Genomic DNA, 13,415 nt, shown 5'->3' with positions numbered 1-13,415 from the left:
AAGGTGTTTTCTGAGTGTGTTCTGCTGATTAGGAATGTCAGTGCACCCCCTTCCTTGTTTGCATCTCATGTGTCCTTTTTGAACATCTGAAGCGGGCTTTAGAGTGCCTGCATGTTGCCTGTGCAATTCTGTTTGGTGGTGAGGAGATGGCCCTTCTCCTTGGACTGTAGTGGACTTGAGGTCCCTGTGTTCACAGGTGTCTTCTGAACCATAGCATTGACACATTTAGGGCTCACCCACATTTCCCTTTGCCAGGCCGCTTTCCTCCAGGGAAACCTGCAGTTTAGTGCTGAATCGGAACAAATGGCAATTGGGGTTTCTGTAGTGGCTCGTCTCCACTCTTGCGCCATATGCAGAAGCCAGCTTTTCCCTTGCTTGGTTCCACCTTCACTGAGCTGACTTGCGTGACACAGAAAGCCAAACGATGGCTTGCCTTCCAGTCCAGTCTAGAAGAGCCAAACTATGGCATATGGAGGCAGTGTGAATGTGCGGGCTCCCAGAGAGGAACCAACAGCTGCCTTTTCTCCACATTTTACAGTCATACCTCATGTTGCGTCCACTTCAGGTTACGTCTTTTCAAGTTGCGTCCTGCGGCAACCCGGAAGTACCAGAACAGGTTACTTCTGGGTTCACCGCTCGCGTATGTGCAGAAGCACTAAATTGCACTGCGCATGTGTGCAGACAGACATGGCACTTCTGGATGCGAACGCTTTGAGAGTTGCGGACGTGCCTCCAGGATGGATTATGTCCACAACTCGAGGTTCCACTGTATTGCCATGCTGCTCTAAGCCAGCATTGGGCTTAGCGTGTTCCCTGAACTGGGGCTGGTGGCTAAACTCTGTCCCTGCTAACCGTGAGCTATAGCCAAGGGCTGTTCTTTTATACATATATAGTCCTTCTTTGCAGTCAGCTATCTGCATTCCGTTGTAGACGTGCTTCTGCCTGCTCTACGTTCTTGGGCTTATTCTTGTTTGGGGAACACCATGCAGACAGGTGCACGTTCAAAAGGATACATCAAGCTTATTTTTAGCAGTAGATCTCTGGATACATGTCAGTGAAAAGCCACCCTGCGGCTGTATATTCCACATAACTATTGATCTCTGAACTGCTAATCCTACATCTCTTCATTTCTTAGAACTCTGTGCACGCTATGCTTTGGTCGGGGGGTGGGGGTGGGAATGGCAGGCTAACATCCTGTCTTAGTTTATCCCACTACGTTTCCGAGCACAATTCAAAGTATTGGTGCTGACCTTTAAAGCCCTAAATGGCCTCGGTCCTGTATACCTGAAGGAGCTTCTCCACGCCCATCGTTCTACCTGGACACTGAGGTCCAGCGCTGAGGGTCTTCTGGTGGTTCCCTCACTGCAAGAAGCCAAGTTACAGGGAACCAGGCAGAGGGCCTTGTTGGCAGTGGCGCCTACCCTGTGGAATGCCTTCCCTTCAGATGTCAAGGAGAAAAAGAACTGCACAACTTTTAGAAGGCATCTGAAGGCAGCCCAGTATAGGGAAGTTTTTAATGTTTGATGTTTTATTATTTTGCTGGAAGCTGCCCAGAGTGGCTGGGGAAACCTGGACAGGTGGGTGAGGTATAAATAAAATGATAAGAATAAGAATGACCCTGTTCATGTCCAACACAAAGCGGAAACATGCTTTAGCGTAAAATGGTGAGTTGGTTCCAGGAGAGGAGATTGCGGAAGCTTTGTTTCTCCTTGCTCCTTCTGCTGCTGTGCTGCTGTCAATCAAACCATGGTTTGCCTTAGCATATCATCCAGTCTTTCACTTGTCTAGACGTGCTGTAACCAAGGTTTGTTCTTGTTGTGTAGGGCATGACTTGTCATAAGCCCAGTTTCAGATGATATGCTAAGCAAGATTAGAGTAGGAGCCAAATGTTCATGATCTTCTCTCTTGCAACCTGGAAAAACCCCATCTGCGACGCTCATGATTTTAGTGTGTTGACTTCTGCCTATATTATTGCATTTTGGGAAAAGCTTCTGGGGCTGTGTTTAGTGTTCCGTGGCCTTTCATGGGCTCATTTTATAATAGCTGAATTGGGTAATTTGGGTTGCAACACAATGCTTATATAATACTGTTTTCCCCCTCCATATTTATTGTAGGAAAGCAAAGTTCTGCCCTCCACTAATCGCTCTCTTTGGCAAAAAGTAGCAAATTTTCAATGACTTTGGATAGTGAAAGAAAAAGGTTGGTGAAGCAGAAAATTAAAATTATTGTGAGGCTGCAATTCTTAGCTTTAACAAGCCATGTTGTCAGTGTTTTTGTGTGTGTGTGTGTGTGTAAGGAACATTCTGTAATGGGAGAGGGTTCACTGTGACTGTTTTGCTTAGGCCACTTGGCTACCTCACCGTGCCCTTCCTGAATTGCAGGGGTTGGACTAGGTGACTTTGGGGGTCCCTTCCAACTTTGGTGATAGTTTCTGCATCTGTGTTATCAATATTAGGCTTGGCATTTTATTTGCTGTCGGATCTTACTGATTTACCCATGACTGATTGAAGGGCTTTAGTGCTGTCTATAGAGGTAGCATACTGAGATATTTTAGCCACATCTTTTTCTCATCAAATTGGGCCGCTCTCCATCTGCTATTGGCCTGCAGTCAATTGATACTTAAGTATTGAATTTCTTACCTGCACCACACCATAAAGTCCCAGCAGATTACCACCATAGGAACATATGAAGCTGTCTTATAGCAACTCGGACCATTCATCTACCTAGCTAAGTATTTACACGGATGAGTAGCGGCTTTCCAGGATTTCAGACAGGGGTCTCTCCCAGCCGTACCTGGAAGATTGATATTCTGCATGCAAAACAAATGCTTTACCACTCGGCTACATTCCTTTTCCCTATAAAGCAAGGGATGGCTTGCGCTCCCCAAATATAAAGCAATAATCCATGAAGCAATTTACAAACAATATAAAAATACCATTTTAGAATTGGTTAAAAAGTGCACAGTTGTCCTTCGGATATCAAAAGACAGAGCCAAAATGTGTGCCTTCAGTGTGGGATGAAAGCTGTGCAATGAATATGCCAACTCTTCTCTGTGGGGAGCCAGTGCCACAGTTTATGGGATGCCACAGAGAATGCCCTCCTTTGGACTGCCAGTCCTGAACTTCTGAGGGTGGTGGAGGTACCAAGAGGGCCCTCTCTGCCAATCTTATCACACAAGATTTGTAGGCAAGGAGGCAGTCACCTTAACCATATTAATGGTCACACTCACTCATTTTGGTTTCCCAAACTACAGCTTTGGTGGGTGGGATTTTATTCTTCCTAATTTTCCCTCCCCCTCCCTAAAAGACCCCCCCGGACTTCCCATAGCTCCTCTCTCTGGTTTCTAAACACATGTTATTTTCTGCATATTATCAAATTGTAGTGATCCTTAATTTATCTATCTATATGTTACCAATAGTAAATTTGTGTTTGTTTATTCAAAACCTGCCAAGGAGATCAGTTCATTTTGTTCTTTCTTTAAATACTTTGTAAAAGGTTCCCATTCTTCTTTAAAGTCACAGTTGTCCTTTTCACGTAACCTTTGCGTTAGTTTCGCCAGTTCCACATATTCCATTAGTTTCCCTTGCCACAGTTCTTTTGTCGGGATTTCTTCGTTCTTCCATCCTTGTGCTATTAAGACTCTTGCCGCCCTGGGATTTAATTCTTGATGAAAATGCTAACCTTGTCAGTGTTGACGCAGCACCTTAAGAAAGTGTGGTCCAAAGGAACCATTTCATTTAGCATTTGATTTCTCCTAATGATCAAGGCTGAGAGAGAGCCAGTTACGATTATCTCATGCAGACCGACGTCTGTTTGTCTCCGAAGCATCTTGCCTTAATTTATGATTGATTGACCCTACAGAATGGTCAAGAAAGGCTTTCAAATATATCTGCTCTAGGATGCTCTGCAGAGTTTCACATTGAATAGATTGGCTCTCTGCGCTGATGTTGGCAACAATTTGAGCGGAAAGCAGGCAATCCTGGAAGGACAGAGATGGCTCAGATTCAAGGTACGTCTAAGCCAAACCTGCCTGTTTGGACAGGTGTTGCAAAAAAAGAAAAAAAGAGGATTGTCGTTTTAGTTTCCCCTTTTCCTTTCTAGACAAACTAATTATAATCTCAGCGGCTTTCTTCATGGGTGCAGCTGCTTCATATTGACTGTGATTGACAGTCCTAGAGATCTGACATAAATCTTACATTTCAGCTCTAGGCTACTGTCCCCGTCCCCCGTCTGTTCAGGATGAATAAATGCTGCCACCCTTTCTCCTTTTGTGTGGCAGTGTATGTAGCTTTTAATTTTTTCAATCCCCAAGCTTGAGTTTCTGTGACTTTCCTGCTAATTAATTCACCATCTTCTGTATCTGAAAGTGAAAACCATAGATTTGTAGCTCTGTCACCAACATGACTTGGCACGACACATCCATTTATGTGATAAGCAAAGTAGCATCTTTGGGGTGGTCAAATCAGTCTTATTTCTGATCTGCACCTCTTTTCCCCAGAAGTCCATTCCCTCCTGTTTCTGTATTATTTTGGACCAGTCATGATGGAGCATGCTAGCCAGTTCCATAGGAGGCACCATCACCATTGTCTAACAAGGTCAACAGAGAGGTAGAGTTATTCGTGGACAGAGCCAGTGGGGTGGACTAGGACCTGGGAGACCAGATAAGTCCCCATTTAGCCTTGAAGCTCATTGGTTGACCTCATTGACTTTGAGCCTAACCTCCCTCACAGTGTTGTTTTGGGGATAAAATGGAGAGGAAGGGAGAACCATTTACACCACCATGAGCTCCTTAGTGGAAACGTTGTATGTAGAGAAGAACGTGAGATTCCGCTGAGTCAGGCCAGTGTCCCATCTAGTCCAACACCCTGTTCTTACAGTGGGCAACCAGATGTCTGTTGGAAACCAGGGAGCAGAACGTCAGCACAAGAGCATTCCACCCTCCCAGGGTTTTACCATAGGGGTCTGCAAGGCTTACCTTGCCTGGGCCGGTTCACTGCTGCAGAGCCCCCTCCATGGGCCAGATCACGGGTGCGCATGAGTCCGCGTGCCTGTGATTTCTGTCATCTGTGTCTGCGCAGACTTGCAGAACTGCGGAAGCGAGTCGCCATGCTGCACCAGTTTAGCACAGTGTGCATGGACTCGCTGAGTGGGCGGCTCGGTTTGGGGGTGGCTTGTGGGCCGGTAGAACGACCCCCATGGACTGCTTGTGGCCCATGGGCCTTAGGTTGCTGACCCCTGTTTTACAACAACCAGTGTTTGGAAATTGCCTCTGTGGTGTAGTCATAATCCATGAGCTAAGGCTCAAACTTGAAGTGCTGTGTGAAGGATGGTGGAACAGAGGAGGAGCAAGTGAATCTGAAATTGAGGGCTCTAAATAGTTACAAGATCTGGAAGTTGGTGGACAGGCAGACTAAGAGTGACATGCAGAGATACATAGAGAAATGAGGAAACTACACATTGGTCTTTTTCTGGCCAACTTCTCTAAGCCTAATACTGGCTTGCATGGAGCCACCCAATGGTTTCGGGACTGAGTTGGAATTTAAACTGGAAGCTCTGTGCAACATCAGTGTCTTTTCCAGAATCATGGCATTGCCTGATGACATTGAACAGAAGTGGGGGACCTGTAACCTTCTGGGCAGCGGCGTAGCGTGGGTTGTCAGCACCCGGGGCAAGGCAAGTAATTTGCGCCCCCTAACTCGGGGCAAGGCAAGTAATTTGCACCCCCTAACCCCTAACCATGGTCATTAATACTGACGGCTCTACTCTGGGGCAAACTTCGTGGTGACTACTGCCCTCCGTGGTGTTGTTTTTGCAATTAAAGGACCCCTGCCTCAAATAAAGCATCTTGGGGACTGGGATTTGCCAAGGGAGCTGGGAATTGCAGTTCAGTGGCGGGTCAGGGGGAGAGGGTCCCTTCCGCGTCTGGGTGTCGCGGCCCCTTTGCGCCAAGACGCGCGTCTTTAGGCGTCGCGGCGCAGCCTTCTTGGCCTCCCTCCCCGGCCCGGCTAGCCCCGACGCAGCTTCTTTCTGGCGCGGGGAGGTGGCGGCTCTGGGGCCAGTGCGTCGGCCGGCCTCCGGTGCGGGTGGGTGGGCCCCATCGGGGCAGGTGGACGATCTTGGCGCGCAGGCACTAGAGCACAGGTGGCTCCGGCTGGGCGCTTCATTCGCCGCCGGTGGCGCGTTTGGCGGGCTGCGCGCGTCCAGACAGCGACCCGAGCCTGGGCGGCGTGGCGCTTGGTGCCGGAGCCTCCGCCCGCAGCGCCCCGTCGGGAGACCCGGCCGGAAGGAGCCTCGAGCCGGCTGTCTGACGCAGCTGAAGCAGCCAGGGCGGCATGGCAGGCGGCCGCTCCTCGGCGACTCCACGCGGCCAGGCCAGCGCGCTGGCCGAGCCCCGCAGGCGAACGCTGCCCGTCGGTGAGGAGGGGCTGCCTGGCGCGCCCTCCGCGGCCCTGACACGCGGGGACCGCGGTGAGCGCTGAGAGCCGCTGCCAGCTCGTCGGTTCCACGAGGCATGGGGCTCTGCTACAGCCTGCGCCCGAGGCTCTTCGGCGACTCCGGAGGCGGCGAGCGCGCCCCCCCAGATGTTGCGCCCGGTGCGGCTGGCCCCCCCTGCACCCCCCACGGTACGCCACTGCTTCTGGGTGTTGCAGGACTCTAATGCCCATCACCCCTAGCTAGCATGATGGAAGCTGTGGTCTGTGAAGACCTGTTAGGCCCCAAGAAAATCCCTCAAACATACAGCAGAAAACTCAAATGACACACAACGAAGGCTTTGGAACAAAAGTCTGTCATAAGTATATCCAAGTCTGTACTCTATTCACCAACAGTTGATTATTCCAAAACTGTTCCTGGAAGCTTGTTTTACAATTTCATTAGGTCTGGTCTCCAAATTCTCCTTTTAAGTTAATTAGATGCAATGAATAGATGAAAAAGGGGGGGTGGGAGCCCTAGCAATAAACCTCAGAACAGCCGCTCTCTCAATAATGCCAGTTTAATAACATAAAAGGTCCTGCTGGATCAGACCAAAGGCCTGCTTAGTCCAGCATCCTTTTCTCACAGTGGCCAATCAGATGCCTGTGGGAAATTCACAAGTAGGACCCGAGGGCAACAGCAACTCTCCCTACTTTTGAGTCTCAGCAGCTAATATTCAGAGTTAAAGGACCCCTGGATGGTAAAGTCCACTCAAATTTGACTCTGGGGTATGGCGCTCATCTCGCTTCAGGCCCAAGCCTTTGTCCACAGACGGCTTTCTGGCCACCATGACTAAACCACTTCTGGCACAACAAAACACTGACGGAAACCAGAACGCACAGAAATGCCGTTTACCTTCCTGCCACAGTGGTACCTATTTATCTACTTGCACTGGTGTGCTTTCAAACTTCTAGGTTGGTAGAAGCTGGGACAGAGCAACGGGAGCTCACCCTGTCACACGGATTTGAACCACTGACCTTCCGATCGGCAAACCCCAAAGAGGCTCAGTAGTTTAGACCATAGCGCCACGTGTCCCCTGCAGTGCGAGCAGAACATAGCCACCATGTTTAGTAGTCACTGGTAGCCTTGCCCTCCATGAATTAGTCCAATTCTCCTTTAAAGCCATGCAAGTTAATGGTCATCGCTACATCAATGTGTATTTATTATGGCACTGGGCTGCGGAAGAGAGCTGTGTCTGTGCTACAAATAACAGGGCAACTTTGCGTGTTAGCACAGTCAAGTCAATGTATGAATAATGGGTACTTCCTCAAACAGCAACATATATGCAGATGTGGAAGATGCACAGATCTCAGATGCACATCTCTCCAAAGCGTGCTTTGCTTGTTACTGCTTCTCATAGTATCAAGAGCCAACCGGAGATATAGAGGGTTGATTCAGATGCCCATTTTCCACATGGAGGACTACTTGTAAACTTAGCAAGCAACCAAATCGGGAATTGGTTGTCTGTAGTATCCAGACTCCTTTCTCAGGGCAATCTTTGTCTGTTTCTTTTGATTGGTTGTGGAGACATGGTAAAATTCTCTTTGTTGCATCCTTGAAACCAAAGTTTTGCAGTGTGGTCTAGGCTGCTGATGGGAGCGGACAGGATGTGATAGTTCTGCTAAAGCATTTGCTGTGGTTGCTCATAAGCTACTGGGTCAAGTTCAAGGATATTGCATTGATATACAGTGGTACCTCAGGTTAAGTACTTAATTTGTTCCGGAGGTCCGTTCTTAACCCGAAACTGTTCTTAACCTGAAGCACCACTTTAGCTAATGGGGCCTCCTGCTGCTGCCGCGCCACCGGAGCACAATTTCTATTCTCATCCTGAAGCAAAGTTGTTAACCTGAAGCACTATTTCTGGGTTAGTGAAGTCTGTAACCTGAAGCCTATGTAACCTGAAGCGTATGTAACCCGAGGTACCACTGTATGTAGCTTTGAACAACCTAGGTCCTGCCTGGGGTACCTTAAGGACTGCTTGAGAAGCTCATCTGGAGGAGCAGGTTGTAGTCCCCCATGTTACAGAAGCCTGAATGGCCTCACCTAAAAGTTGGCTGTTTTGTGTTACCATGCTGTGCAAGACTCTTTCAGCAGAGAGGTTCTCTTGACGAAGGAAGAAAAAACATTATCATAAGCAGGTGCTAACTTCACGAGTATTGCAATTATTTGTCTGGAAACTTAAGTTGATCTGTTTAATCTGCTGGATATATTTACAAATTCAAGCGAGTTCCTGGCTCAGGAGAAGATTGTGATGTTCTGCACTCAGGAAAATTATGGCTGTAAAAGTAACAGGAAAGGACTCTTTACGCCAGCATTTCTTCTTTGCAAGCAATTTCAGTTAAAAACGAGAACTGCACAGGAGCCCATTATATCATAAAGTAGCAAAATGAAAAATAACTTCACTGAGATTTGCTTAGGGATGCTAAATGTTAAAAGGCTGTGACATAATTGGTGTCTAATGCTGTGTAATTGAGAGGAATCTGATTATCTCGGGAGTAAAGGAGAGAGTGAGTTCAGCGCAGTGATTTGCATTATTAATATTATTGTTTCCAGCCCTTCGACAGCAGGCTGTAGGGTTGGTTACAACAATTTAAAATTCAGGCGTAAAAAAACCAGCTAAAATGAATTATCGTCACAGAAATAGGGTGGAGTCCTGAAAAACACACCTCGTGTTTCAAAGGTCAGGATAAAGAGGAGGGTCTTCAGCGTTAGCTGAAAGTGAAGGTGCTGGACACATCTCTCTGGGGAGGGAATTCCACCACTTAGGGGCTGCCACAGTGAATGCTGCTTCTGTAAGGTAAAGGGACCCTTGACCATTAGGTCCAGTCGTGGCCAACTCTAGGGTTGCGGCGCTCATCTCGCTTTATTGGCCGAGGGAGCCGGTGTACAGCTTCCGGGTCATGTGGCCAGCATGACTAAGCCGCTTCTGGTGAACCAGAGCAGCACACGGAATCGCCATTTACCTTCCTGCCGGAGTGGTACCTATTTATCTACTTGCACTTAGACGTGCTTTCGAACTGCTAGGTGGGCAGGAACAGGGACCAAGCAATGGGAGCTTACCCCGTCATGGGGATTCGAACCTCCGACCTTCTGATCAGCAAGTCCTAGGTTCTGTGGTTTAACCCACAGCGCCACCCGCGTCCCCAACTTCTGTACCAAATTTAGCCTTACCATGTGAGACCTGGCTGAGCTTCTATGGAAGGTCCATGGTGAGTTCCCCAACCCAACCCAATACAAGCCAACCCAACCCAACCTCTTCCAGTTGTCTTAAACTACTCTTTTAAAGGGGTTGGGCTTCAAGAGTGCTCCCTGCTGAACTCTCCCCTTTGCATCAGGACCTTAGGAAGCTGCCTTATACTGAACTAGGCCAGTGGTCCACCCAGTAAATGTACTGTCTACTTTTACTGGCTGTGGTACCCCAGGATTTCAGATAGGGTTCTCTCCCAGCCCTACCTGGAGGTGCTGGGGATTGAACCTGGGACCTTCTGCATGCAAAGCAGATGCTCTGCCTCTGAGCCATGGCTCTTCCCAGTGGGATCTCAGTCCAAAGGCAATGTTACTAGTTCTTGGGAAACAGCAACAGGTGAGTGCTCTTACTATTGTGCATTGCTTGTGGGCTTCCTGAAGGCATTTGGCACAGGAAGAAGAAGAAGGCTAGACTAAGTGGAGCTTTGATTTGGTTCAGCAGGGCTTTCTGAGGGTCTCATTGGAAGCCACTAGGGCTGGAATGATTCAAAGTCATCTGTCACTAGGCTTTAGATGCTGAGCTTGTGCATCTTGACCTGGACTGCATCAGCTGTGACACATTGGCCAGGTCAGTATTTATCAGACTTAGTCCCCCTTCACTTAAGAAGGATGCTGTGGGGAGATTAATTCTGGGCTAGAGGTGAGGCCAAAGCAAATACCATACAAATACAAATAACATTAAGAGTGCTGTTTAATAATATAAAGGACATAAAATCCTTTCTGGAGCTCTTCTGATAAGATTCATTCAAGGCAAGTGGTGGTACTGGCAGGTAAGCCTTGTTTTTTTGGCCACCTTCATTCCTCAAGCCCATTGTTCTGCATCAGACCAAAAATACCACAGGGACAGCAAGGATTTTTTCCTGCTGGCAACTCACTTAGGTGCCAGGTGTCTCCAGTGAGGGCAGGCTGTGGATGGCCTTGTTGACAACCAACTGCTGACAGGCAGCTGGAGAAGAGTGTGTTTGCAGTATACCCCCCAGGCTTTTCTCCTCAGGTTTGCTGGCGCTCGATTGAAAGACGGAGAGAGCTTCTTGCAGGGAGTTGGATTCTAGCTGGCTTTGCTGAAGAAGAGTCAGAATCTGCTACTGTACTTGGTATAAATGCTGTGTAATATTCTTGGAAGAACTTGATTCTCTTGAGCAGTTTTACACTGAGGCAAACCAGTGGACCATCTACTGCAGCCTCCTCTGGCAATGACTCCTAGCATCAGAGATATATTTAACTGAAGATGCCAGAGGCTAAGCCTTGGCCCCTTAGCAGGGAGACCAGTGTGTTTCGGAAATCATAAGCACTCAAACAATGCACAAGACACCAAGGAACTCTCCACCAGGTTCTATGCCTTTATCAACTGCATGGCTGATGAAGAGCCAGGACGGTACAGTTGTTAAGAGTGTTTGCCTAAGAGCTGGGAGACCAGGGTTCTAGCCCCCACTCAGCCATGAAGGGTGACCTTGGGCCACTCACTGCCTCTCAGCCTAACCTACGCAGGTTGTTGTCAGGATAAAATGGGGAGAGGGAAATTCACGTATGCCACCTTGAGCTCCTTGGGGGGGAAAGGTGGGGTATAAAAATAATAAAATAAATGGCAGGCAGAAATTCAACAGGTACACACCTCCCCGTTGCCCACACAAAAAGGAATATCTGTAGAATTTCAGTCTGCTGTGTTCAGGGTTCGTAGACTCATTTAGGCAAAAAAAGGATGCTGAACCTAATTATATGCTTGCAGTTTTGATTTATTTAAGTTCAAAGCAAAGTGGGAGTACCGCCCAATTAACAATAATTTACAAGCCCTTTCTTTGTTAAAGAAAGTCTTGGAAAAGCTCATTGTGCTGTCTTTTGTCTGCTTTTTTCCACTTCACAAATTCTCTCAGCTAGAGATTTTTTTTTTTAGTGGTATTCTGCTTTCTTTTCTTCAGCTTTCAGCTTGCGTCACTCCTCTGATTTTAAAACCCAAAAGTGGGGATGGGTTTTCTTTTCCGAGGTGCAAAGGATTTCCTCTGTGACGTTTGAGAGACCTGCTTCTCACAGTGCTTTGTGCACATTTTGTGCCTTGAGGATTTGAATCATTTCACTGTGCATGCATGTCTCATACCCAAAGTGGTCCTGCATTTCCACAACAGCAGCTGCACAGAGCAGAGCTTTCCAGTCTTCCTCTCTGCCGGGGGATTTTTCTTCTTCTTTCCCTCCCTACCTTCCAGTTTGGAGCAAAGTTATTCAGGATCACCTTTTGGATTTTTTAAAAAATGATTCCAACTCTACGGTCCTCTGATTCTGTGATTGCTAATCTTCCCAAATCCATGCCGCGGACCACATAGACTTCAACTTGTTTCGTAACGGACAGGATTGACAAAGTTCATGGATACTTCTAAGAATTGTGTTGCAAATATTCTATCCCTGCAGATGTGAATGAATTTGGGCTTTTGCTTCAAGGAGACTTCCTGCTCTGCCTGCCAATAATGTATAACAATAACAGATTTAATGGCAGACCTCGAAGTATATAAAAATTTAAGCCCAGAGAAAGGTAAGGATACCATTCACATTCCTATAAGTCTTTGGCAGAAAGGCATGATGTGCAATCTCTTTCGGATTTTAAGGTGCATTTCATCTCAGTGGCTGTTAAATTACCATTTCTATGTGTTTGGGCATGGGCAGCTGGTTGTTGCGAGATGACTGTCAGTATGATGGAATATTTTAAGCTTGTTTTTCTCCACTTCCTTTTATTTGATGTAGGATTGATTCAGAACATCTTCATGTGCAGGTAAAAGTCACTTCTGTTCATGCATGGAGGAGTCACCAATATTCTTTCTCTGAAAAGCCTCTCCAGAGAATCAAAGGACCAGTGTACCGGGCAAAGTGTCACTGTGGTTGGTAACGAGTAGGGGCTGCAACCCAAGGGAGGGAGAATGTGTCTCTTCCAGCTGAGGTGTTTTTTTTTTAATTACAGAGTATCTTTGGACTCAGCCCATTTGTAAACCTTTAAAAAATGATAGTTCTCTCTCCCCCCCCTCCAAACCTATGCTTTCTTATTGGCACTTTAAAATTATATCATCTGTTGTGCATCGTCTTTGAATGAAGGTTGATTTCTTGTTGTCCAAATGTATTCTGAATGAATTGTTCAACCATTTTTCATGGGGTGGCATTGTTTATGGTGAAAAGTGGGTTAATTTCGCCTTAAAAGTTGAAACAAGCTGCTTTCATATTTATAGCCATTGGGTCAATCTGTCAAACACAAGGCATCGTACATAAATATAATCTGCCGTACATGACAACATGAAACGATCTTCCTTAGCAGTGGGAGAAGGTATTGAGTCTCGACCTATAAAAAACACAGTTTTTCTTTAGTGCGTCAAGAGACAACATTTCTCCATTAAATTTAGTAGATTGTAACGGGAACCGAATTATACTCTGGGTCCCACAGGAAGCCTGGCTTCTCTTGGGGCAAAGGGGGATTGTTGATGCCTCTTGAAAACAGAACTTTCCTGCTGCTCTGACCTTCCCCTGCACTTCCACCTGCCCAATTTTTACCAAGTGCTCCTCCAGATATACAGGATGGGTTGAAGGGTTTGAAAAAGCAGCTTGCTGCCAGGTGTGTGTGTGTGTGTGATTCACCTCAGGGGTTTTCTTTGTAGTGTTGTTCGCCGCAGCTTGTGGGGAGATAAGTGGTTCGGATTCCTTGCGGTACTAGAATGTCATGCGTT

The 13,415-nt window shown here is 47.2% G+C and overlaps 1 protein-coding gene across 7 annotated transcripts in view; it reads left to right on the top strand.

Moving 5' to 3' along the window:
• Positions 1-13,415, top strand: part of PLCH1 (phospholipase C eta 1) — a 144,308-nt gene that overhangs the window by 22,147 nt on the left and 108,746 nt on the right. The window contains exon 1 of one of the 7 annotated variants that reach the window (XM_053390330.1): positions 11,811-12,238. The exons of the other annotated variants lie outside the window; for them this stretch is intronic. Within the exon in view, the coding sequence (XP_053246305.1) occupies positions 12,196-12,238 (43 nt within the window). The 5' untranslated portion in view covers positions 11,811-12,195. Of the gene's footprint in view, positions 1-11,810; positions 12,239-13,415 lie in introns of those variants that run through there. 7 annotated transcript variants of the gene reach the window in all.

Source organism: Podarcis raffonei, chromosome 5 (genome assembly GCF_027172205.1).
Source record: "Podarcis raffonei isolate rPodRaf1 chromosome 5, rPodRaf1.pri, whole genome shotgun sequence".
Taxonomy (NCBI): domain Eukaryota; kingdom Metazoa; phylum Chordata; class Lepidosauria; order Squamata; family Lacertidae; genus Podarcis; species Podarcis raffonei.
The sequence above is the reverse complement of the archived record's forward strand: the minus strand, read 5'-3'. Positions and strand labels throughout refer to the sequence as shown.